At 43.4% G+C, this 24,858-nt stretch overlaps 1 protein-coding gene across 1 annotated transcript; it reads right to left on the bottom strand.

Moving 5' to 3' along the window:
* Positions 1–1,391: 1,391 nt before the first annotated feature.
* aebp1a (AE binding protein 1a) lies at positions 1,392–24,308 on the bottom strand. The gene is made up of 19 exons (XM_060909589.1): positions 23,747–24,308; positions 17,815–18,126; positions 15,914–16,000; positions 15,731–15,817; positions 15,406–15,465; positions 15,248–15,307; positions 14,902–14,979; positions 14,208–14,317; positions 9,813–9,952; positions 9,616–9,700; positions 9,341–9,485; positions 9,167–9,246; positions 8,873–8,996; positions 6,090–6,286; positions 5,830–6,003; positions 2,839–3,208; positions 2,559–2,698; positions 2,379–2,478; positions 1,392–2,202 (listed from the first exon to the last, which is right to left on the bottom strand). Exons 1-19 carry the CDS (start codon positions 24,009–24,011, stop codon positions 1,625–1,627), a joined length of 3,192 nt encoding a protein of 1,063 aa, XP_060765572.1. The 5' UTR covers positions 24,012–24,308; the 3' UTR covers positions 1,392–1,624.
* Positions 24,309–24,858: the final 550 nt, after the last annotated feature.

Here is a 24,858-nt window from a genome sequence, read left to right as displayed (position 1 = left end):
ATTATTATTATTATTATTATTCCTGAACTTCCTCCTCAGAACACATTCAAGCTGAGATTATTTATCTGCTTATTTGTTTTTGAGTTATAAAAATTTTTCATTCAGTTCAAATGACCATCCTTTGTAGGTCAGGTTGTTGTTGTTTCTATGTTGTTGAGCCATACCTAAGATGATTTTCTGTCATGACAGATAATAAAAATGTTTCTGATTCTGACCATTCAAACAGACTTATATACACTCACTGGCCACTTTATTAGGAACACCCATACACCTGCTGTTTGTTTTATGCAGTTCTCTAATCAGCCAATCTCTTGACAGCAGCACAATGCATAAAATCTCATCTCATCTCATTATCTCTAGCCGCTTTATCCTGTTCTACAGGGTCGCAGGCAAGCTGGAGCCTATCCCAGCTGGCTACGGGCGAAAGGCGGGGTACACCCTGGACAAGTCGCCAGGTCATCACAGGGCTGACACATAGACACACAACCATTCACACTCACATTCACACCTACGGTCAATTTAGAGTCACCAGTTAACCTAACCTGCATGTCTTTGGACTGTGGGGGAAACCGGAGCACCCGGAGGAAACCCACACGGACACGGGGAGAACATGCAAACTCCGCACAGAAAAGCCCTCACTGGCCACGGGGCTCGAACCCGGATCTTCTTGCTGTGAGGCGACAGCGCTAACCACTACACCACCGTGCCGCCTGAATAAAATCATGCATATACAAATCAAGAGCTTCAGTTAATGTTCACTTCAAACATCAGAATGGGAAAAAATAGTGATCTCAAAGTGTGACTTTCACTGTGGCATGAGTGTTAGTGCCAAATAGACTGGTTTGAGTATTTCAGAAACTGCTGATCTCGTGGGGTTTTCACACACACACACACACACCCACACACACAACAGTCTCTGGAGTTTACACAGAATGGTGCGAAAAACAAAAAACATTGCGTGAGTGACAGTTCTGTGGGTGGAAATGCCTTTTTGATAAAAGAGATCAGAGGAAAACGGCCACATTGGTTCGAGCTGCCAGGAAGGATATAGTAACTCATGGCAACTCTTTACAACCGTGGTGAGCAGAAAAGCATCTCAGCATGCAACAGCAGAAGCCCACACTGGGTCCCAATCCTGCCAGCCAAGAACAGAAATCTTCGAATCAAGAACAAGTTCCTATTAAAGTGGCCGGTGAGTGTATAAACTTAATTACAATATATTTCCATAATTAAAAAAAATCATCAGGACTCCCCTGGCTATGCTTCATGGACCCAACTCTACGAACCATCTCGTAGATTATTTAAACAGCTCAATATGCATTATAATAATCATCTATTTTATTTTATTTATTTATTGAGTAACATGGCAGACCATAATGTATTCCAGGCATTTTTATTATGAAAACATGTGACATACAAAAAAAAGAAAAAGAAAAAAACGGAGTGCACTTAAGTGGACTTAAATTTATATAGGTTTTGTTGACTCTCATTAGAACAATATCCAAAAATGTTTATGCACTCTGTTCCACAGAGTGAATGTCCATATTAGTAGAGAATAAAGGCTCGTAGAAATCAAAAATCATCTGCAATACTGCTTAGGTGGTGTCAGTTATCCTGTCTGTGTTCAATAATCATCTATTCTATACTCAAAGTTGTAGTCTCGCGTGGGTTCTGTCTCTGGGAGCTCAAGCTCGATGGGCTCAATGTCTGTGTTATCTGTGTTGTCTGTCACAAACCATGAGTCGAACCAAGAGTCGGTGGTCTCTGTTATCAGCTCTGTGGTGGGAAGTGGAGTGGTGGTGGTGGTTGTGGTGGTGGTGGTGGTTGTGGTGGTGGTGGGCAATACAGTGGTGGTCATATTGCCTCTCAGCCTCTGCATCCGCAGCCTGCGCTGACGCATCAGACGCAGACGGCGCAGTCGCTCCCTTCTTTCCCCAACAGGCAGGATACTTCTGTTTGGACCAGCATTTCTTGTGCCTCCAGTCTGGGTCCTGGTGACCGTCCGAACCGGTTTATTCCCACCCTGGGCCATGATCTCTTTAATGCGCGCCCAGTTGGACTTGGATAATGTGAAGCTGCATCTCGAAGAGCCTGCCTCGTAGCCCACCATGCACAAGCGAGTCTGAGATGAATAACCGTCAGCTCTTGCAGTTACACGATACTCGCCTGGGTTTAGAAGACGCCAGTAATCACCTGTAGAAGCTTGTGGGGGAAAAGACAAAGGCTAAGTTAAAGACAAGATGTGACACGGAAAATATAGGATTTTCAATCCTGGTTCTACTTATTCGATTATTCCCATCTAGCTTTCTGTGCATTTCTTTAGTGTAGTGAACACTAAAATACGCAAGCCTTTCTCTGATCAGTATAGTAGGCATTACCTGTTTTGACGTCATGCCTGATGCCTTCCACTGATATTGTAGCATTTGCGATTACATTCCCATCAGTGTCCCTCACCACACCTTTGATGCCACGGTTCACCTAGATGATGAAATTATAATTGTGGTCGGCTCATATTTGCCCTCGAGGCTTTTACCTGTGACACTTGTCAAATTCCTTACCTGCTCCATGAAGGCAAGCAAGGCTTCTCGGTTGTTCTCCCACTCCAAAGGAAGCTCGCTTTCATGTGGGAACTTGTCGCATCCCAGGAAGATGGATATCTCGAAGCAGTTAGTGTGAAGGTAACTGAAATCGTTCATGCCTATTGAAATGAATGCAGATTAAAAATGTGAAATCTGGACAAAGATGGACAGAAATGTTTTGGTACCGATATTTTACACTAGTGGGACACCTTAAGTCTTAGGACAAAGCCATGAGCACAGGATATTATTTATCACTCACTGCCTATAACAGGTTTCCAGCTAGCACGGTTAATGATGCCCTGGCCGCCTGTGACATCATCGGCGTGACACGAGCCATGCTGCGTCTCCGTCATAGTGAGGTGGCTGTGAGCATAGGTCATGGCCAGCCAGCGGAACATGTTCTCGTCTGGTGTTTCGCGCAGCGCGCCTTCATTCTGCCTCAGTATCCGGGCCCACGTCTCTTCGTTCATGTTGTAGTTTGGCCGCCTACGTGTGCTATGGGTGTCCCGGGGTGGCCGCTGCATGTCAAATGGGTATGTCACAATATTCTCACCACCCTGCAAGTTTGCTCCCAGAACGAACGGTGTTCGCTCCATCCAGGAGATGATGGCTTTGGTCTCAACAGCCACCTGCAAACAAATTATGATCCAAAACCTTCTCAAATTTCTCATGATTTCTAGCCTCACAAGTATCTTATTATAAATTATACCACAGCGCTGTTGAATTCTCAAATCTGATTGGCTAGAAAGAGTGTATTCATTTTCTATTATATAGTTTCTATAGTAACAGCTAATTCATAGGGACTTGCATTGTGACACCTGACATACTCGAAGCCTGATAATGAACAGATTAAAGATGTGCCATTATTTAGCAAAAAACAATGTATAAACCGCAGGTGCTAAAAAAGGCAACTGGACTTGCTTGAAATTCTTAAAGACGTTTCACCTCTCATCTGAAAGGCTTCTTCAGTTCTGTCTGACTAGTGGGGAGTTCCAGGTATTTATCCTCCATTGGACCAAAAGCAACCCTAAGGAGAGTCGTTGAGGTCACCTGGGTCATTAAGGCTACATCCACACGACAACGCCAACGAGATTTTTTTTTTTAAATATCGCGTCCACATGGGCAACGGATCAGTAAAATATCAGGTTCATATGGCAACGCAACGCTTGCTGAAAATGATGCAATACACATGCCACACCTCTAGGTGCGCTGTAAGACGGTCCCATCGGAGACACCAGAACAATAGAAGAAGTAGGACGCATGCGCATAAACCCCTTCTTCTGTAGCATCAGCCACATAAAGTTTTGATTATTAATCAGTAGCGTAAAACGAAAGATGCGGAAAGAGGAATGAATGGGGGTAGATGGAAGCCGGTACGCCAACATTCTGAGATCCTCCAGAATTCTTTAATGGTCCGGAATAAATTGAATGCTACACATTGATGGATTACTTTGTTCTTCTACGCCCTTTTTGAGGAATGTATTGTCGGACTTAAACCAACATCTGAAGAGGTGAGATCGCTCCTTTTTTTTTTCCTATTTTTGCTGGCGGGATTGTTTTTGTTTTTGGAAAGCGCACGGGCGGTGCGCAGTTTGGTTATACTGCTTCCGCAGTGTTTGGACTAAAGACTCTGCCCTAAGGGCTATTCTCTCACTCTCTCTCTCTCTCTCTCTCACTTTGCACCATTTGCATAAATATTCACAGTGAAAATATTTTGTAAGCGCGTTTCATGAACCAAGTTATAGGATTTGTTGACAACTCGCATCGAGTTCGTTACACTTCTACCCGGCATGAAGCACTGACAGTCATGTGGTTGTGATGTCATCGTAAACAAATCCGTTCTACTCATCCAGATGACTTCGCAACGGCGCCGTTGCCATATTTTTCCACTCTGGAACCCGTTCTCAAAAGATTTCGTTTTGGGGCACCCAAAACGCCGGTGCCATGTGGACGCCAGGCCGAAATGATAAACAATTTTATCAGATTCACCTGAATCCGTTGCCGTATGGACAGGGCCTAAAGGCCAATTTATGCTGACAACCCAGTCCTCGCAGACGGCGTCGCAGACAGTGTCTGCGTAGCCCCCCACCTTCGCAGACGCTCTGCGCGCACCTCCCAAAAATTGTGACCACCGCAGAAGCCTCGCAGACGGCGTCGCAGACAAGAGGGCTCTGATTGGTCCACTCTACATCCGCTGTACATGCACTTCCGCTTCCCTACTTTCCCGGTTTGGTTTGTTTTCACTACCGCCATTTTTAAAAACACGAGCGAAGATGGAGCAGCACGAAGAGCGGTTGATCGAGGAAGTGAGGAAGTACGTACATCTATACGACCCCAGTTCTAGTCATTATAAGTAACCGGAGGATAAACACTCCACTAACCACACCCACCAACTACTCCTAGCGATTTCGCGACTTCGCGCCCCCTTGCGTTGTGGCAGTGAATAACATTGCGCACGCCTATTACTCCCCGCTCAACGATAAATTACAACTGTCTGCGAAAAGCTATCTGCGAAAGCCTTGTCGCAAGAGCATGCAGAGCCCTTAAGTCATCTTGTAGTTGTAGATTGTTGGGGGCCAGGTGTGAACGGTGTTAGCAGCCTAGAGCAGGGGTCTTCAATCCTATCCACAAAGGGCCAGTGTGGCTGCAGGCTTTCATTCCAACCAAGCAGGAGCTACACCTGATTTCACTTGTTTAATCATTTCACCCTCGTCTCCAGTCAACAATCAAGTGAGCCTCCAATTTGGCTGTAATGAAAGCCTGCAGCTACACTGGCCCTTTGCGGATAGGATTGAAGACCCCTGGCCTAGAGGGTCGTTAGGGTGATCTGTGGGTTGTTGGCTCTCTCTACCTACAGTTTTCTATGACCTGGATGACTGAGAACCTTCACAGACAACAATATATAAACATTGAGATAATGATGTTTTCTGGAAGGAGATGTTTATTTAACATTTATGGAAGGCGTCTCTAGTATCAGCGAGTTTTTCCCCAGTGAGAAAGTCTTCAGGAAAGAAAACTTGTGCTTTCTGGTTTCTTGGTAACGTGACAAGAGAGGCCGGTGACGGAAATACTGTTTATAGCTGCTAGAATGTAAGTGATAATAATCAGAGGCATTCCACAACATTACATGTAATAATACACTGATATAATAGTATGATGTGTTGTTCTTAATAAAAAAATGAATGCAGAAGGACAGTACCTGTACATATTACTTCAAAATATAGTCATGAAGTGTTTTGTTTGTGCTTACCGAGCCATTCAAGAAGTTCTCAGGTATGGGGATATGGTGGTTTGGAACAATGCGGGGAACCCAACCTCTGTCTTCTGCACCCCACAAGATGCTATTAAGGTCAGGAAAGTTTTGGAAAATGTCATAACCTTCTTGAGTCCAGTGTCCCAATGCCCAGTTTCCCATTTCTGAGCCCTAGTGAGAAAAATGATGGAAGTAAAAGTATTATAGAAGATGTTAACAATGGCAGTATGGGTTAATAAAGTGAGAACCTGCCATACCATTTCATAAGCCAGCTCGTATGCATCTGGATTGAGTGAAGGCACTAAATGGATGCGCACTCTGTCCACCAGGCGTCGCACTCGAGGGTTATCGTCGTTGTACTCCTTGCACAGGAACTGCATGAGCAGTAGTAGGAGCTCTCTGCCGAGAACTTCATTCCCATGCAGACCTGCAGTGTAGCGGAATTCTGGTTCACCTGAAATACAGACAGGAACAGCCAAGCATTTCAAATACTTAATATTTTATAATCTCTCTCTCTCTCTCTCTCTCTCTCTCTCTCTCTCTCTCGTACATATACTGTAATTGTACAGTGTCTTGCAAAAGTATTCATCCCCCTTGGTGTTTGTCCTGTTTTGTCGCATTACAAGATGGAATTAAAATGGATTTTTGGGGGGTTAGCACCATTTGATTTACGCAACATGCCTACCACTTTAAAGGTGCAAATTGTTGTTTTATTGTGACACAAACAATAATTAAGATGAAAAAACCCAGAACTGGCGGCACGGTGGTGTAGTGGTTAGCGCTGTCGCCTCACAGCAAGAAGGTCCTGGGTTCGAGCCCCGGGGCTGGCGAGGGCCTTTCTGTGTGGAGTTTGCATGTTCTCCCCGTGTCCGCGTGGGTTTCCTCCGGGTGCTCCGGTTTCCCCCACAGTCCAAAGACATGCAGGTTAGGTTAACTGGTGACTCTAAATTGACCGTAGGTGTGAATGTGAGTGTGAATGGTTGTCTGTGTCTATGTGTCAGCCCTGTGATGACCTGGTGACTTGTCCAGGGTGTACCCCGCTTTTCGCCCGTAGTCAGCTGGGATAGGCTCCAGCTTGCCTGCGACCCTGTAGAAGGATAAAGCGGCTAGAGATGATGAGATGAGATGAAACCCAGAACTCTGGAGTGTGCATAGGTATTCACCCTCTTTCGCATGAAACCCCTAAATAAGAGCTGGTCCAACCAATTCACTTTATAAGTCACATAATTAGTTGATTAAGATCCACCTGTGTGCAGTCAAAGTGTCACATGATCTGTCACATGATGTCTGTATAAATCAACCTGTTCTGGAAGGACCCCGACTCTGCAACACTACTAAGCAAGCAACATGAAAACCAAGGAGCCTCCAGACAGGTCAGAGACAAAGTTGTGGAGAAGTATAGATCAGGGTTGGGTTATAAAAAAATATCCCAAACTTTGAATATCCCACGGAGCACCATTATAGCAAAATGGAAAGAATATGGCACCACTACAAACCTGACGAGAGAAGGCCGACCACCAAAACTCACAGACCGGGCAAGGAGGGCATTAATCAGAGATGCAACAAAGACACCAAAGATACTGTAACACTGAAGGAGCTGCAAAGAGCCACAGCAGAGATGGGAGTATCTGTCCATAGGACCAGTTTAAGCCGTACACTCCACAGAGCGGGGCTTTATGGAAGAGTGGCCAGAAAAAAAGTAATTGCTTAAGAAAACATGTTTGGAGTTTGCCCAACAGCATGTGTCAGACTCCCCAAACACATGGAAAAAGATTCTGTGGTCAAATGAGATGAAAATTGAACTTTTTGGCCATCATGGGAAATGCCATGTGTGGTGCAAACCCATCACCCTGAGAACACCATTCCTACAGTGAAGCATGGTGGTGGCAGTATCATGCTGTGGGGATGTTTTTCATCTGCAGGGACAGGAAAGGTGGTCAGGACTGACGGAAAGATGGATGGCACTAAATACAGGGCAATTCTGTAGGAAAACCTGTTTGAGTCGACCAGAGGTTTGAGACTGCGACAAAGGTTCACGGTCCAGCAATGACCCTAAACATACTGCTAAAGCTACACTGGAGTGGTTTAAAGGGAAACATTTAAATGTCTTGGAATGGCCTAGTCAAAGCCCAGACCTCAATCCAATTGAGAATCTGTGGCATAACTTGAAGATTGCTGTAGACCAACGCAACCCATCTAACTTGAAGGAGTTGGAGCAGTTTTGCCTTGAGGAATGGGCAAAAATCTCAGTGGCTAGATGTGCTAAGCTAATAGAAACATACCCCAAAAGACTTGCAGCTGTAATTGCAGCCAAAGGTGGCTCTACAAAGTATTGACTTTTGGGGTGAATACCCATGCACACTCCAGATTTCTGTTTTTTCATCTTAATTACTGTTTGTGTCACAATAAAAAAAAAAAAAACAATTTGCACCTTTAAAGTGGTAGGCATGTTGTGTAAATCAAATGTTGCTAACCCCCCAAAAATCCATTTTAATTCTAGCTTGTAATGCAACAAAACAGGACAAACACCAAGGGGGATGAATACTTTTGCAAGACACTATATATGAAAGCTGCTGAATTAAAGGCAATTAAACAGAACGGTCACTGCAAACCAGATCTTCTATCTTATCACATTTATTCTCTGATGAAACATTTCCTCATACGTAGTAATGGGAGTGGTCTCTAACAAGATGACTCCGCCCTCATTTACAGGACACAGGGGTTTACTGAATGGTTCTATGAGTTACAATTGATGGAAATCATATGCTATGGCCATCACAATCATTAGATCTCAAGCCAACTCGAAAACCTATGGGAGATTTTGTGTTAGATAGCGCTCACCACTATCATCCAAACACTTAGCGAATATCTTTTGAAGGAACCGGATTCATTGCTCCGGTACAGTTCTAGAAACTATACCAAGGCGTCCTGAAGCTGGTAAGGCGCCAAATAGTGGCTCAAATCTTTGCTAAGACATGTTCTTGCTTTGTTTTTTCCTTTAATTCGTCACCCATTTATGTAGAGATAGAATGGATCGGACCTGTCTCGTGCTCTCCTGGGTTGTCTGAGATCTCCATTGCGTACATTTTCAGCCCTTGAGAGCTCTTGCCAATGTTGTAGATTCTGGTGATATTAGGGCACTCTTCGTTTATCACTTTCATCATCTACATTAAAAAGAAGAGAACAATGGGAAATTGGACTGCAAAAAAAGTGAAGAGACAAAAATCAACAAGAGGCAAAGCAGAGCACTGCACATGTTCAAGCACTAGGACTGCCCTTTAATTTTAACATGCCGGATACTTTGCATTATGAAAATGGGGCACGTTGGCCTCACCTGCCTCATCTCCTTGTAGTTGTGATGCTTGTAATCCAAGTCATCAGTGGGTGTGACATCATTCTCCATCGGGTAACTATCTGTTCAAAACAAGTGTGTTTATGCGCATCATCCTTAAAAGCAGGATAAAATGAAAACGTGGCCTTGACCCTAGTTGGAAAGCTAAGTGCTTACTAGGCAGGGGGCAGGCAAGCACCTCCAGCCTCATGCACAGACTGCCGTTCCAGCTCTGAGGTAAGATTCGGATATATCGTGCAACCACAGGCTGGGAGAACTCGGTCTTCACCGGCGTGTCTTTGTCAACATTGCCATAGAAGAGCTAGAGGGTCAAGTTCATTCAATTAATGACTGAATAAAGCCTGGCTTTGGTATCATATCCATGAAACATAAGGCATGGGTTAATTGCATAATGTACAGTATCAATCATGAGGATAAATAAATCTGATCACCCATTCAGCATAGCCATCGTGCATCACCGTCCATTCACGAGTATCATTACTGAAGGCCACAAAATACGATGAAACAAAGTCATCACTGCAAAGACAAATTTCATTTGTTTAGAAAGCTGGTTTATTTCTCACTGTGTCATGGACCTAATGACTACAAATATTTGAAGGCTTTGAAGATCAATGTTTATGTTCCTTACTGTACTTCAGAGTTCCTGCCCTGGGTGATGACCCCGGTGTACTCCACCTCTCGCCGGGCGTCCACCTGAAACCAGTGTTCCTTCTCCTCGGTGTCCGCACACCAGGCCCCTCCGTAAACATCTTCCTCATCAGCTGAGGCCTAGAAAAGCAGTCCAAAGTAGATCAAGCTTTATTCTAATCCTGCTCAACATCTCATCTCATTATCTCTAGCCGCTTTATCCTTCTACAGGGTCGCAGGCAAGCTGGAGCCTATCCCAGCTGACTACGGGCGAAAGGCGGGGTACACCCTGGACAAGTCGCCAGGTCATCACAGGGCCGACACATAGACACAGACAACCATTCACACTCACGGTCAATTTAGAGTCACCAGTTAACCTAACCTGCATGTCTTTGGACTGTGGGGGAAACCGGAGCACCCGGAGGAAACCCATGCGGACACGGGGAGAACATGCAAACTCTGCACAGAAAGGCCCTCGCCGGCCACGGGGCTCGAACCCAGGACCTTCTTGCTGTGAGGCGACAGCGCTAACCACTACACCACCGTGCCGCCCCCTGCTCAACATCTGAACCATAATAAGTCATTACTGACATAAGCATCATCCCTGACATAAGTGTCATATCAAGTTAAGTAGGTGCATTTTTATTAAAAGTTCAATGATGCTCTCTGAGCTGTACAGTCGAATTAGAATGATAGTGCCATGGAAAGTATTGGCCCCCGATTTTCTCGATAAAGGCAAATTTTGTACATTGTTATATGACATCACATCTTATTAATTTATTTATTATCCCATATCAGCTGCATGAAAAAAGGACCCTAATTTCATTAAAATATAATTCGATTCATCTGACTGAATAAAGCCACATCTATTCAAATTAAACCTGATTTATTATTCAAATAGATGTCATTTCAGCACAACTAGTTAAGTGTAAAAGAACCCAGAGAATACAAAGAAGGAATAAAACATGATAGGGGATGCTGTTATAGGAAATTAATCAACTATGGCTTAGTGATGCACAGTCTTTTATTTCTGTTATAACAAAGGAGGGGGCAGCACGGTGGTGTAATGGTTAGCGCTGTTGCCTCACAGCAAGAAGGTCCGGGTTCGAGCCCCGTGGCCGGCGAGGGCCTTTCTGTGCGGAGTTTGCATGTTCTCCGCATGGGTTTCCTCCGGGTGCTCCGGCTTCCCCCACAGTCCAAAGACATGCAGGTTAGGTTAACTGGTGACTCTAAATTGACTGTAGGTGTGAATGTGAGTGTGAATGGTTGTCTGTGTCTATGTGTCAGCCCTGTGATGACCTGGCGACTTGTCCAGGGTGTACCCCGCCTTTCACCCGTAGTCAGCTGGGATAGGCTCCAGCTTGCCTGCGACCCTGTAGAACAGGATAAAGCAGCTAGAGATAATGAGATGAGATAACAAAGGAGATTCCCAATGATTTTTCTCTGACAGTTACAAAGAACAGATACTGGAGACTCCTTCCAAAAAATGTGAAATAAGCTTGCCCTTATAGAAAACTTCACCATATCAACAGTTATATATGTATGTTTTTTTTTTTCCAAAAGTGTCTGCTGTAAAATTTCCTGTGTATGAGCTTTTATGATACAAATTATGTCATATTAGAACAAATGCATTATTATGAACGTGTGATTTTGGTTTGTCGTTGGAACTACTGCCCGAACTGCTATTATAGAAAATGAATCAACATAAATTCAAGACCACTGTGGTATTTATCCAAGCTGAATACCACATTTGTCATTTATAGTTTGTCAAAAAATACATGTGAAAAATGTAGAACCCCAATTCCATAAATTCGGGACACTGTGTAAAACATAAACAAAAAATAGAATATGACAATTTGCAAATTATGGAAACCCTATATTTAACTGAAAATAGGACAAAGACAACATATCAAATGTTGAAACTGAGAAATTTTATTGTTTTTTCAAAAATATATGCTCATTTTGAATTTGATATCAGTAACACGTTTCAAAAAAGTTGGGATGGGACATGTTTGCCACTGTGTTGCATCACCTCTACGTTTAACAACATTCTGTAAACGTTTGGGAACTGAGAAGAACAATTGCTGTAGTTTTGAAAGAGAAATGTCCCGTTCTTGCTTGATATATAATTTCAGTTCCTCAACAGTTCAGGCTCTCCTTTGTTGTATTTTAGGCTTCACAATGCGCCAAATGTTTTAAATTGGAGACAGGTCTGGACTGCAGGCAGGCCAGTTTAGCACTTGGACTCTTTTACTAAAGAGCCATGCAGTTTTAATATGCGCAGAAAGTGGTTTGGCATTGTCTTGCTGAAAGAAGGAAGGCCTTCCCTGAAAAAGATTTTGTCTGGATGGCAGCATATTGCTCTCATCTCATCTCATTATCTCTAACCACTTTATCCTGTTCTACAGGGTCGCAGGCAAGCTGGAGCCTATCCCAGCTGACTATGGGTGAAAGGCGGGGTACACCCTGGACAAGTTGCCAGGTCATCACAGGGCTGGCACATAGACACAGACAACCATTCACACTCTCATTCACACCTACGGTCAATTTAGAGTCACCAGTTAACCTAACCTGCATGTCTTTGGACTGTGGGGGAAACCGGAGCACCCGGAGGAAACCCACGCGGACACGGGGAGAACATGCAAACTCCGCACAGAAAGGCCTTCACCGGCCACGGGGCTCGAACCCGGCCCTTCTTGCTGTGAGGTGACAGCGCTAACCACTACACCACCGTGCCGCCCCCATATTGCTCTGAAACATGTACAGTATATATCATTCAGCATTAATGATGCCTTCCCAGATGTACAAGCTACCCATGTCATGTGCACTAATGCACCCTCATACCATCACAGAATGCTGCCTTTTGAACTGTGCACTGATAACAAGCCGGATGATCCCTCTCCTCTTTAGCCTGGAGGACATGATGTTCATGATTTCTAAAAAGAATTTCTACTTTTGATTCGTCAGACCTCGGGACAATTTTCCACTTCGCCTCAGTCCATCATAAAAGAGTTTGGGCCCAGAGAAGGTGGCGGTGTTTCTGGATGTTGTTTATACCTGATTTTAACTTGCATTTGTTGCTGCAGTAATGAACTGTTTTCACAGATGATGGTTTTCTGAAGTGTTCCTGAACCCATACAGTGATGTCCACTACAGACAGGTGTCTGCTTTTAATGCAGTGTCTCCTGAGGGCCTGAAGATCACAGGCATCCGATGTCAATTTTCAGCCTTGTCTCTTGCATACAGAGATTTCTCCAGATTCTCTGAATCTTTTCATGATATTATGTACCATAGATGATGTGATCCCCAAATTCTTTGCAATTTTACATTGAGGAACATTATTCTTAAATTGTTGCACTGTTTGCCCACGCAGTCCTTCACAGAGCGGTGAACCCCTCCCCATCTTTACTTCTTTTTTTTTTAAAGATTTTTTTTGGGCTTTTTGCACCTTTATTGGATAGGACAGTGTAGAGACAGGAAATGAGCGGGACAGAGAGACGGGGAGGGATCGGGAAATGACCTCGGGCCGGAATCGAACCTGGGTCCCCGGATTTATGGTATGGCGCCTTATCCACCTGAGCCACGACGCCCCCTCCATCTTTACTTCTGAGAGACTCCGCCTCTCTGGGATGCCATTTTTTATACCTAATCATGTTACTGACCTGCTGCCAATTAACCAAATTGAGTTTTTTTAATAGCATTACACAACTTTTTCAGTCTTTTGTTGCCCCGTCCCAACTTTTCTGAAACATGTTCCTGACATCAAATTCAAAATGAGCATTCATCTCTAGCCGCTTTATCCTTCTACAGGGTCGCAGGCAAGCTGGAGCCTATCCCAGCTGACTACGGGCGAAAGGCGGGGTACACCCTGGACAAGTCGCCAGGTCATCACAGGGCTGACACATAGACACAGACAACCATTCACACTCACATTCACACCTACGGTCAATTTAGAGTCACCAGTTAACCTAACCTGCATGTCTTTGGACTGTGGGGGAAACCGGAGCACCCGGAGGAAACCCACGCGGACACGGGGAGAACATGCAAACTCCGCACAGAAAGGCCCTCGCCGGCCACGGGGCTCGAACCCAGGACCTTCTTGCTGTGAGGTGACAGCGCTAACCACTACACCACCGTGCCGCCCCAAAATGAGCATATATTTTTCAAAAGACAATAAAATTTCTCAGTTTCAACATTTGATATGTTGTCTTTGTACTATTTTCAATGAAATATAGAGTTTCCATGATTTGCAAATCTTCACATTCTCTTTTTATTCATGTTTTATGTAGTGTCCCAACTTTTTTGGAATTGGGGTTGTACAAAGATCAAAATACAGTCATTCGAAAGAGGGCCAATACTTTTTCAGAGCACAATACAGTAGGATTGGTGTCAGGACCTGCATATTCAAACGGCCTCTCTGGGCTGTAAATCCATGATGGGACATCGAGGAGCACAAGACTTGGTCGTCCTCCACGCGATGCGACTCCATGCCCATTGGAGGACAATCTGCATAGAGACAACACTGAAACTTTGAGTGTGCATGGTTGTTACCATAAGCACTGTCCTGCATTTTCAGACTTGTGCCTGTACACTTGAATCAGTAACACAAGTCCGGCATTAACTAACCCCAACTAAACATCTGAGGCATACTTTTTGCTTATGATCATAAAAGCCCTGTCAGTGTTTGTGCAGGATGAGAATGAGTGATCACTCTGACTAACTGATTCCACCCCAGAATGAGAGAGGCCTTTCGGGAGGAGAAACTCATTTGAACTGAGAACAGGATGGAACGCGAGCCAACAGCAACGCTGGCTTGTTCTTAAAACACCCGACACTGCGACTTACTCACAGCCTGCAGGCTTTGCTCCAGCTGGACATGAAACAGACTGTGGGGGAAGTCAAGCTAAGAACTGACATTTATTTCACTTTGCACAAGTACTATAACTAAAGCCATTAAAAAAAAATAAAAATATATGTGTCTAGGGTATTTGTAGACATATAAATTCCGCATCATATGCATTCTTGATTTATTCATGGCACTGTTCAGTCTGCACATTATTACACAATCTGTGTGTTTTGGAAAGACTTACTTTTTGGTTCGACATAAACAGGAATTTGCTTTCGTCTCTCTTCTTCCTCCTCCTCCCATTTTTTCCTGAGTTTTTCAGCTGTTTAGGAGGAAAGTTGGAGCTTATTAGTTTTAAATGTAAGCTTTAAATGTGAATAAACAGACAGAAGTTAAAGTCAGAGGTTAAACAAGTACTTGCAGTATTAAGTAAGACATTTCTGGGAAAAACATCATTAATTACAGGGAGCCAAATTATTAAAACTGTTTCACTCCATTGCACATTTCATCCATCCTCATGCACAGACCACCAAGCAACCAAATGAGGTCTGAAATGTTGTTGCAAAAGAGATACGTAAAAGTATTTAGACCCTTTTCCTCCTTCTCTTTCCGCCTTTTCTCCATCTCCTCCTCCAGCTTCTTTGCTACCACTGATTAGCGAGAGAGAGAAATATATTACACACAGTGATGCTTTAAATATTTACATTTAAATATTTTAATCACATAACCTGAACTGATGTAAACATACCAGCAGAATAATCGTATTCTTCATACCAGGGAGGAATAAATGGTGTGGCTGTGATCTCCTCTATACACACACACACACACACACACACACACACACACACACACACGCAACAACAACAACAACCATGCAAAATGACAAAAATTACATACAGCCCATAAAACTATTCTGTTTTGACCCTAATTAACTGATCACATCATTTCCTAATTACAGAATACAACTGTAATTGTAATTACGTCTCAAACTTTTTTGGTGGGTTTCTGGGTTTTCCTTCATGAGATATCTCAGCCCACACCATGCCACTTAGTGTAATTTATCTTCAGACTACCTGGAATGGGTAAATATATGTTCAGATCCTCAGTGGTAGGGTTGTCCTCCTTGACTTTAGGCAGGAGATCAGGCTCTGTAACTTCATCTATCAGGAAAGTATAAGATCAAAAAGTTCAAAGCTATGATCCTAGTTCTCATTTACTTAACACTGGTTTAGACACACACAAAACAAAAAACATACATCTGGCATCCCAGTAACTGCGGTCATGCTCTTTCAGGATTTTGGGCATAGAAGTTGTCATTGGCTCTTCTTTCTTTGGAGGAGGATCTGCAAGAGAAAAGGGAGAAAAAGACAAGAGAAAATCCACTGGTAGTACAATGTCACGTCAGGAACATCTTGACATGAATAATATGTGCCATGGCATGAGACGAACGTACTTATTTGCATACATGTCTTTGGCTCTATATCTGAATTTCGATCAAGTTCATAATACAACAAAAGATCTCATCTCATTATCTCTAGCCGCTTTATCCTTCTACAGGGTCGCAGGCAAGCTGGAGCCTATCCCAGCTGACTACGGGCAAAAGGCGGGGTACACCCTGGACAAGTCGCCAGGTCATCACAGGGCTGGCACATAGACACAGACAACCATTCACACTCATACCTACGGTCAAGGCAGCACGGTGGTGTAGTGGTTAGCGCTGTCGCCTCACAGCAAGAAGGTCCTGGGTTCGAGCCCCAGGGCCGGCGAGGGCCTTTCTGTGCGGAGTTTGCATGTTCTCCCCGTGTCCGCGTGGGTTTCCTCCGGGTGCTCCGGTTTCCCCCACAGTCCAAAGACATGCAGGTTAGGTTAACTGGTGACTCTAAATTGACCGTAGGTGTGAATGTGAGTGTGAATGGTTGTCTGTGTCTATGTGTCAGCCCTGTGATGACCTGGCGACTTGTCCAGGGTGTACCTCGCCTTTCGCCCATAGTCAGCTGGGATAGGCTCCAGCTTGCCTGCAACCCTGTAGAAGGATAAAGCAGCTAGAGATAATGAGATGAGATGAGACCTACGGTCAATTTAGAGTCACCAGTTAACCTAACCTGCATGTCTTTGGACTGTGGGGGAAACCGGAGCACCCGGAGGAAACCCACGCGGACAACATGCAAACTCCACACAGAAAGGCCCTCGCCGGCCCCGGGGCTCGAACCCAGGACCTTCTTGCTGTGAGGCGACAGCGCTAACCACTACACCACCGTGCTGCCCACAACAAAAGATTTCAAGTGAAATGTGTACAGAATGTAATAAGGTCTGAAATCAATGGGTAGAAGAAACAAACAGGTATCATCATAAGATTTTTTGGCAACCATATCAGATTATTTGCTGTTAACAAATGTCTCAAAGCACAAGATTTTGGACTTTTGTGGAACCGCAACAAAAAATACACAGAATAGTATGAAGAACTGAGGCTAGGGCTGCTTTCTTTCTAGCCCAGACTGTAGATTTATGCAGCCTATGAATCGTTTGAGAATGAAATGCTGACTAAATTTGATCTCCATTTGGACTGATGCATTTGCAACACAACATCAGTAATGACTGAGAAGGCGTGAAATACAGTCGTGGGTGTAATGAACATGAACAAATGGATTATTTACTCTGTAATCCTTTTTTGCCCCCCAGACAGACTAAGCAAACATTGACTAATCAAAGTACAAATTACACAAAAGGACAGGTTACAGAACTGTAAATTTAAGTGGCTTTTGGTTTGAATGAAAGGGTTGGGACTTTTCTGTTTATGGTTTATGTCTGGTATTACTGTATTATAGTAGAGCTTGACAGACTAGAAATCGCAAATGCACAAATCTCTGAGTGTGTGTGAAATCGTTTGCCCTATATCATTCTTATTATTGATGAGATCTTGTGATATAATGCTGATCTTAATAGTTTCACTGTCAAGCTACTGATAGATATTCGACTTTCTCCATCTAATATCACCATCAGCCATCACTGCTTAGAACATATACTTTAGATAAGTTTTAAAAATAATTTGACATTTTAAAAATGACTGTATTATCATTTCATAACCCCAAGTTTAGGAAATGTGAAAGTGACTAGACATGTAAACAGAATGACATAATGGATTTTGGCAAATACGTACATTCGTCCAATTCAGATTCTGTGTAAATTTTCTCCTCCTCCAGCTTTGGTTTCTTGGATGGAGAGGTGACTTTCCCAGTTTCTTCATACTTTGGGGTGGTCTTCGCTACCTTGGGCTTCTTGGTAGATTTGGGGGGTTTGGGTTTCTTGGTTGGTTTTGGTGGTTTAGGCTTTTTGGTTGGTTTTGGTGGTTTGGGCTTTTTGGTTGGTTTAGGCTTCTTTGTTGGTTTTGGAGGCTTGGGCGCCTTGGTGGGCTTGGGGGCTTTTGGTTTCTTTGGTTTGGCCTCCTTCGCTGCAGCTTTCTTTGCCTTATCTTGTGCATAAGAAAGGGAAATAAGAAATAATGTCTCACAAAAAAAGAATAGATGCAGAATATAATATTTTTTACTGTCTTAAAGTAACAGTTTATCCATATACAGTTGTGGTCAGAAGTTTACATACAATGACGTGAATGTCATCTTGGATATGAATGGGCTGTCAATTATATTATCTCATCTCATCTCATTATCTCTAGCCGCTTTATCCTTTTACAGGGTCACAGGCAAGCTGGAGCCTATCCCAGCTGACTACGGGCGAAAGGCGGGGTACACCCTGGACAAGTCGCCAGGTCATCACAGGGCTGACATATAGACACAGACAACCATTCACACTCACATTCACACCTACGGTCAATTTAGAGTCACCAGTTAACCTAACCTGCATGTCTTTGGACTGTGGGGGAAACCGGAGCACCCGGAGGAAACCCATGCGGACACGGGGAGAACATGCAAACTCCACACAGAAAGGCCCTCGCTGGCCACAGGGCTCGAACCCGGACCTTCTTGCTGTGAGACAACAGCGCTAACCACTACACCACAGTGCTGCCCCAATATTATATTCATCTCATCTCATTATCTCTAGCCGCTTTATCCTGTTCTACAGGGTCGCAGGCAAGCTGGAGCCTATCCCAGCTGACTACGGGCGAAAGGCGGGGTACACCCTGGACAAGTCGCCAGGTCATCACAGGGCTGACACATAGACACAGACAACCATTCACACTCACATTCACACCTACGGTCAATTTAGAGTCACCAGTTAACCTAACCTGCATGTCTTTGGACTGTGGGGGAAACCGGAGCACCCGGAGGAAACCCACGCGGACACGGGGAGAACATGCAAACTCCGCACAGAAAGGCCCTCGCCGGCCACGGGGCTCGAACCCGGACCCTCTTGCTGTGAGGCGACAGCGCTAACCACTACACCACCGTGCTGCCCCAATATTATATTATATTATATTATATTATCTCATCTCATCTCATTATCTCTAGCCGCTTTATCCTTCTACAGGGTCGCAGGCAAGCTGGAGCCTATCCCAGCTGACTACGGGCGAAAGGCGGGGTACACCCTGGACAAGTCGCCAGGTCATCACAGGGCTGACACATAGACACAGACAACCATTCACACTCACATTCACACCTACGGTCAATTTAGAGTCACCAGTTAACCTAACCTGCATGTCTTTGGACTGTGGGGGAAACCGGAGCACCCGGAGGAAACCCACGCGGACACGGGGAGAACATGCAAACTCCACACAGAAAGGCCCTCGCCGGCCACGGGGCTCGAACCCAGGACCTTCTTGCTGTGAGGCGACAGCGCTAACCACTACACCACCGTGCCGCCCATATTATATTATATTATATTATATTATATTATATTGGGCTTTCATGTATTTCTCTGAATTGTTCATTTTCTGTGGCTAAATGATTGTACAACATATTTCTTTTATAGAAAAAAAACCATAAATTTGGTGCAGAAGTTTTAATTTATTTTGAGTTTTCTGAAATCAACACAGGGTCAAAATTATACATACAGGGTCAAAAATTTACATACGCTCACTTAGATTATTAATTCAGAGGTGCTGAGACTTCCAAAATGTCTCTTATCTTGCCAAGGCCAAGGCCTCTTAAGTTCCTGTTAGTGATTATGATTGACTACAGCTGGTAGCTTCTCTGTGCCTTCATAAAAAAGGGTTTGTTTACAGCACTCATTGGATTGACCAGCACATAGTAAAATGGGAAAGGAGCTCAGTGCAGATCTGAGAAAGAGGATCGCAGATGTACACAACTCAGGAATGTCTCTTAGAGCCATTTCTAAACAACTGCATATCCCGAGATTAGTTCAAACAATTGTCTGTAAGTTACTGGGAGGTGTAGTCACTTTGCCAAGCCACTTTGCTTCAAGAAAACCAAAAGTGTCACCCCAGGCTGAAAGGAAATTGGTTCAGATGGTCACGAACAACCTGGGAACCACCATGGCACAGCCCTGCCATGAACTGGAAGCTGATGGATCACTGTCTACAGTTCAGTGAGTTTTATATCACCATGGACTAAGAGGCTGCTATCCAAGAAATAACCCCCTGCTCCAAAATGGACACCTTCAAACTTAACTAAAGTTTGCAACTGACCACATAGACAAAGAAAAAGCCTTCTGGAGGAAAGCTGTATGGTCAGATGAGACAAAGATTGAGTTGTTTGGCCACAATGACCACCATGTACAGAGGGACACTGTACCAGCTGGTGGTGGTGTTAGCAGCATCATGCTCTGGGGAACTGGTTCATTGCACAAAGTGGATGGAATAATGAAGAAGGAGGACTACCTCAGAATTCTTCAGCACAACCTCAAACCATTGGAAACCTGAACATGATTAGGAGTCAAAACAGGACAATGAACCCAAACACGCATTGGAGCTGGTTGTGGAGGATAAAGCAGGCTAATATTAAGCTTAAAACAAGTCCTGACTTCAACTCTATTGAAAATATATGGACCATGCTTATAAGTCGAGTCCATAGCAAGAAAAAAAATTAATTGAACTCTACCAATTCTACCATGAAGAGTTGTGAAATATCCAACCAGAATTCTGCCAGAAGCTTGTTCATGGTAAAAAAAAAATGTTTGGTCAAGGTGACTCTTTCGAAGAGACATTTTACCCAAATATTAGGTGTGCTGTATGTAAATTTTTGACCCTGTATGTGTACTTTTGACCCTGTGTTGATTTCAGAAAACTCAAAGAAAATTGTGCACCAAATTCTAGTTGTTTTTTTTTTAAAGATGTATGCTGTACAATCATTCTGCCACAGAAAAAGAACAATTCAGAGAAATCAATGAAAGCCCAAATATTGCCATGATGATCGTATCTAAGATGACATTCGTGTCACTGTATGTAAACTTCTAACCACAGCTGTATGTATAGGTCAACCTGGAATTATACTATCATCCACCTCACTTACAAATGTAGTACAGGCATGACACTAATGTGAATCCTACCTCAATTCTTATCAATTTTTATAGATAATGCTGTCATATAGTGTTCAGCATTATTTGTTGCAGTGTTTATGATGCTAAACGAGTAGCTATAAGCTTTTTTTTTTTTGTTAGCCACAGTATCCTTCTAGTCCAGTGCAGAACTAAAAAAAACCCCAACCAAACATGTCTTGACTGCATAGACACTCGTTTGCCACTTTTGGAACACCTGGACATTCACACAATTATTTAATCAGCCAATCATGTGGCAGCATCTTCTTTTCTTCTTTCAGCTGCTCCCATTAGGGGTCATCGCAGTGGATCATCATGATCTGGATATTTGATTTGGTATAGATTTTTACATCGGATGCCCTTCCTGGCACAACCCTCCCTCATCTGTCCAGGCTTGGGACTGACACTGGGTTGTGCAACCCCGGTGCCCAGGGTTTGAACTGTGGGAAAAACCCACACAGACACGGGGAGAACATGCAAACTCCACACAGAAAGGCCCCCGTCAACCATGAGGTTTGAACCCAGGACCTTCTTGCTGTGAGGCAACAGTGCTAACCACTACACCACCCTAATCATATGGCAGCGTGGCAATGCATAAAATGCATAAGCTGCAGATATAGGGCAAGAGCCTCACGTCATCAAACATCAAAATGGGGAAAAATGTGATCTTGGTGACTTTGAACTTGGCAGTGTTCCTGACAAATGGATTGGTTTGAGTATTTCAGAGACCGCTGATCTTCTGGGATTTTCACACACAGTGAAACAGTCTCTAGAACGTATACAGAATGGTATTAAACCATCCGTAAACGGCAGTTTGGTTAAGTTAAAAAAGTAAGAGTTCAAAAGAGAATGGCTGGGCTGGTTCAAGGATACACGAAAGCTACTGTAAGTCAAATACCCAATCTTTAAACCCAAGGTGAAATGAAAAATAACCTCAGAATGCAAAACACTTTGAACTTTGAGGCTACAACAGCAAAACCATACTGACTCGCACTCCTGTCAACCAAGAACAGGAATCTGAGGCTACAGTGGGCGCAGACTCAGCAAACTTTTTTCCAGTCTTCAACCATCCAGTTGAAGTGGTTGATGTTTTCTTATTCTGACAGAATTTAAATTGAGAGCCTTACAGCTATGAATTAGCTGTCAGAGGATGATAGTAGCAAATAAAATGAAATGGTCTCAAATTGAATCCAGACCACAGACATAATCCTCATGCTTGTCTGCACATACTCGAGTAAGCATTTTCCCCCTTCCTTAATCTACTCATCTATCATGATTCACTATGTGGGCCTATACTTTTCAGTTTTCTGCAGGGCTTTGAACCAGAATTTTTTTCCTATTGGTTCGTTCCGAACAGAAACGGAATTTTAACGTTTCCGGTTTTGGGTTCCACCATTAAATAGACGTTCCCGAACCGGTTAGAACAAAAAAAATTTCGTTCCTGGAACGGTTAATTACATTCCCTGTCAGCTGTTTAACAAATGGCTATAAAATTATGTCTCTGTCTCATCCAGCTTAAGCCAAATGTAGGCTAATTCTATTACAACCTTCATTAAATAAGACAAGAAATAATTCAAAACAATTATTATTTCAAATGTTGGCGATTTGGATTCTCAGTATGTCTTCCCATCTACACAAACAGAAAAAGTGCCAAAAATGAAAGAGAATTCGTTTAGTGTGTTACCAAAGGCTAGTCAGGCCCTATGCATTGATAGGCTAACAGAGGTTAACGTCATTTAATGTTCGCGAGCCTCTCATTAACGTGGACAAATATATTGATATCGTGTTTGAAATTGACGTTTTTGAATAACGATAGACTGCAATATTTACCTCTTATTTAAGATGTGGAGACGTGATAGTAGTCCACCCTCCCGCTCTCTCCATTCAGTCAGCGAACGTCACACAAGAAGTGAACCCCAGCGGGTCATAGAAACTTGCGCAGGAGAAGAATGACTTTTTTATTTGTAGGCTACGGAAACTTTGAGGAACGAAATAAAGACCGGTATTAACCGGTTACCATTATTTCTAATAAGCGTTTCTGTTCCGGAACATAAAAAATAATAAAGTTTCTGGTTTCGTTTCTGTTCCATGTGAAATAGAAAAAGTTCCCGGTTTTCATTTTCGTTCCTTGAACCGGATCAAAGCCCTGGTTTTCTGTCCTTCTTCGCCTTAAAGATTTGTATCTGAGAACTTTAAGACAGATAGTTTTGACCGTAATCCAAACCAAATGTTCGACCAGTATCTCTGCCTCTGCTGCTAAAAAAACCTGCACATTATGCTTTTATTAGCAAAATAGAGTAAAGGAGGTGTGTTCAGATGGGGAGAAATACCTCCATGTTTCACTTGGCCATGCTGCCATCTGTGATTACCATCTACTCCTTCACTACTGCCTAAATGCAATCTCTTTTCCATTCACTACCCTCACAACAGTGTGTTTCTGGGAAATATATATTGTGTCAGTAGACTGAATGGTCTAGTTTGCTGACTACCGTGAATAAAAGTTAAAAAAAAAAATGTACCAGATCTGTCAACATGACGAAACAGTGAAATGAACTGTATCATCATTTGACAACGAACTCCTCCTACAAGCTTAAATATAGCCACGTTTTACCACTGAATAGTCTGATCCTGATGTCATTTACCTGCAAGGACCTTTTCAGTTGATTTTTTATCACTTGGTTTGTCATTTTTACTCTCCACATCTACACTGGGCTCGTCCGACTGAGTGTCTTCTGACTGTAATTCTTTTCTCTGCTGATCAGCAGTGGTTAATTGTCTTCTGAGATCTTTGGTGGTCTTCCTAGGCCTGATGATGCCATCTGCTTCTGCATTGTCAAAGCACGTTAAAGTCCAGCAGAGCACGAACACGGTGAGACAGAGCGTAAACTTCAACCTCTGCATCTTCATTCAAAAGTCTCGTTGTGCAGTGGAATGGAAAATAAAGGATGGTGGAGATCCAGACTTGCTGTCACAGAAGTAGAAAAAGTTGTAGGCAAGGAGCGTGTTGGTTTTCCTTAAAACAAACAGGACGCTGTTTAAAAATGGTCCTCCAAATTTTAAGACAACACACTAATCCAAACCAGAGGAACAATCAACGAGATCGACAGTGAAATCAGACGGAAAGCTGGAGACCTGGCATGCTTGCTTGCTCATACTGAACTATTCCTCCAGCGGAATTCCTCCGACAGCCCCCTCTGAGTGAGTGTGGGACGTCTTGAGGAAAAAAGGATTGCAGTCTGAGGAGGGTACTGGAAGGAGGGCTTGAGGAAGGGGGAGGGCGTGTGGCTGCAAAAATAAGTCTTCAGAGTAAAGACAAATGATTTCAAACGTCTTGTATTAAATGGATTTAATAAAACGCAGTTTAAAGTTCTTCATCTTCATCTGATTCAACCTGAATGATGCCTGTGCTTTCTCTTAGCCAAGCCATTTCTAGTGTGTTGGCAAATAAGAAGTTGTTTGTTCATTGTTATTAAGAATTAGTCACTGGATGGGTTTTTTTCCCCCACCATCCACCCACACTGACCACAGTGTCTTCAATTCCAAGGACTCTTTCTGCTCACAGAAAACCTCAAGCAGTTAAAATTCCCAGAGCCGAACAGGCCCATTTACTTTATTTGCAATCGAGTGCAGAGAAAAATGACCAGGTGTGTATTTCTAGTCAGCCTGGCAAACCTAAATTAAAAAATGGGAAGCTGTAATTTTTCAAATTAGCTGAAAGCAGTGATGGCTGGTTACGATATTGAAGTTGGGGTGG

The sequence above is a fragment of the Neoarius graeffei genome, chromosome 25, assembly GCF_027579695.1.
Source record: "Neoarius graeffei isolate fNeoGra1 chromosome 25, fNeoGra1.pri, whole genome shotgun sequence".
NCBI lineage: Eukaryota > Metazoa > Chordata > Actinopteri > Siluriformes > Ariidae > Neoarius > Neoarius graeffei.
This window is presented reverse-complemented; position numbering and strand designations above follow the sequence as displayed.

Coding starts and splice junctions, on each gene's coding strand:
- aebp1a (XM_060909589.1), bottom strand. CDS start 24,011: ATGAAGATGCAGAGGTTGAAGTTTACGCTCTGTCTCACCGTGTTCGTG. Junction 6,287..8,872: donor CCCAGGAGAGCACGAGACAG/GTCCGATCCATT, acceptor TCTGTATTTCAG/GTGAACCAGAATTCCGCTAC. Junction 2,479..2,558: donor TGCTTGCCTTCATGGAGCAG/GTAAGGAATTTG, acceptor TTCATCATCTAG/GTGAACCGTGGCATCAAAGG.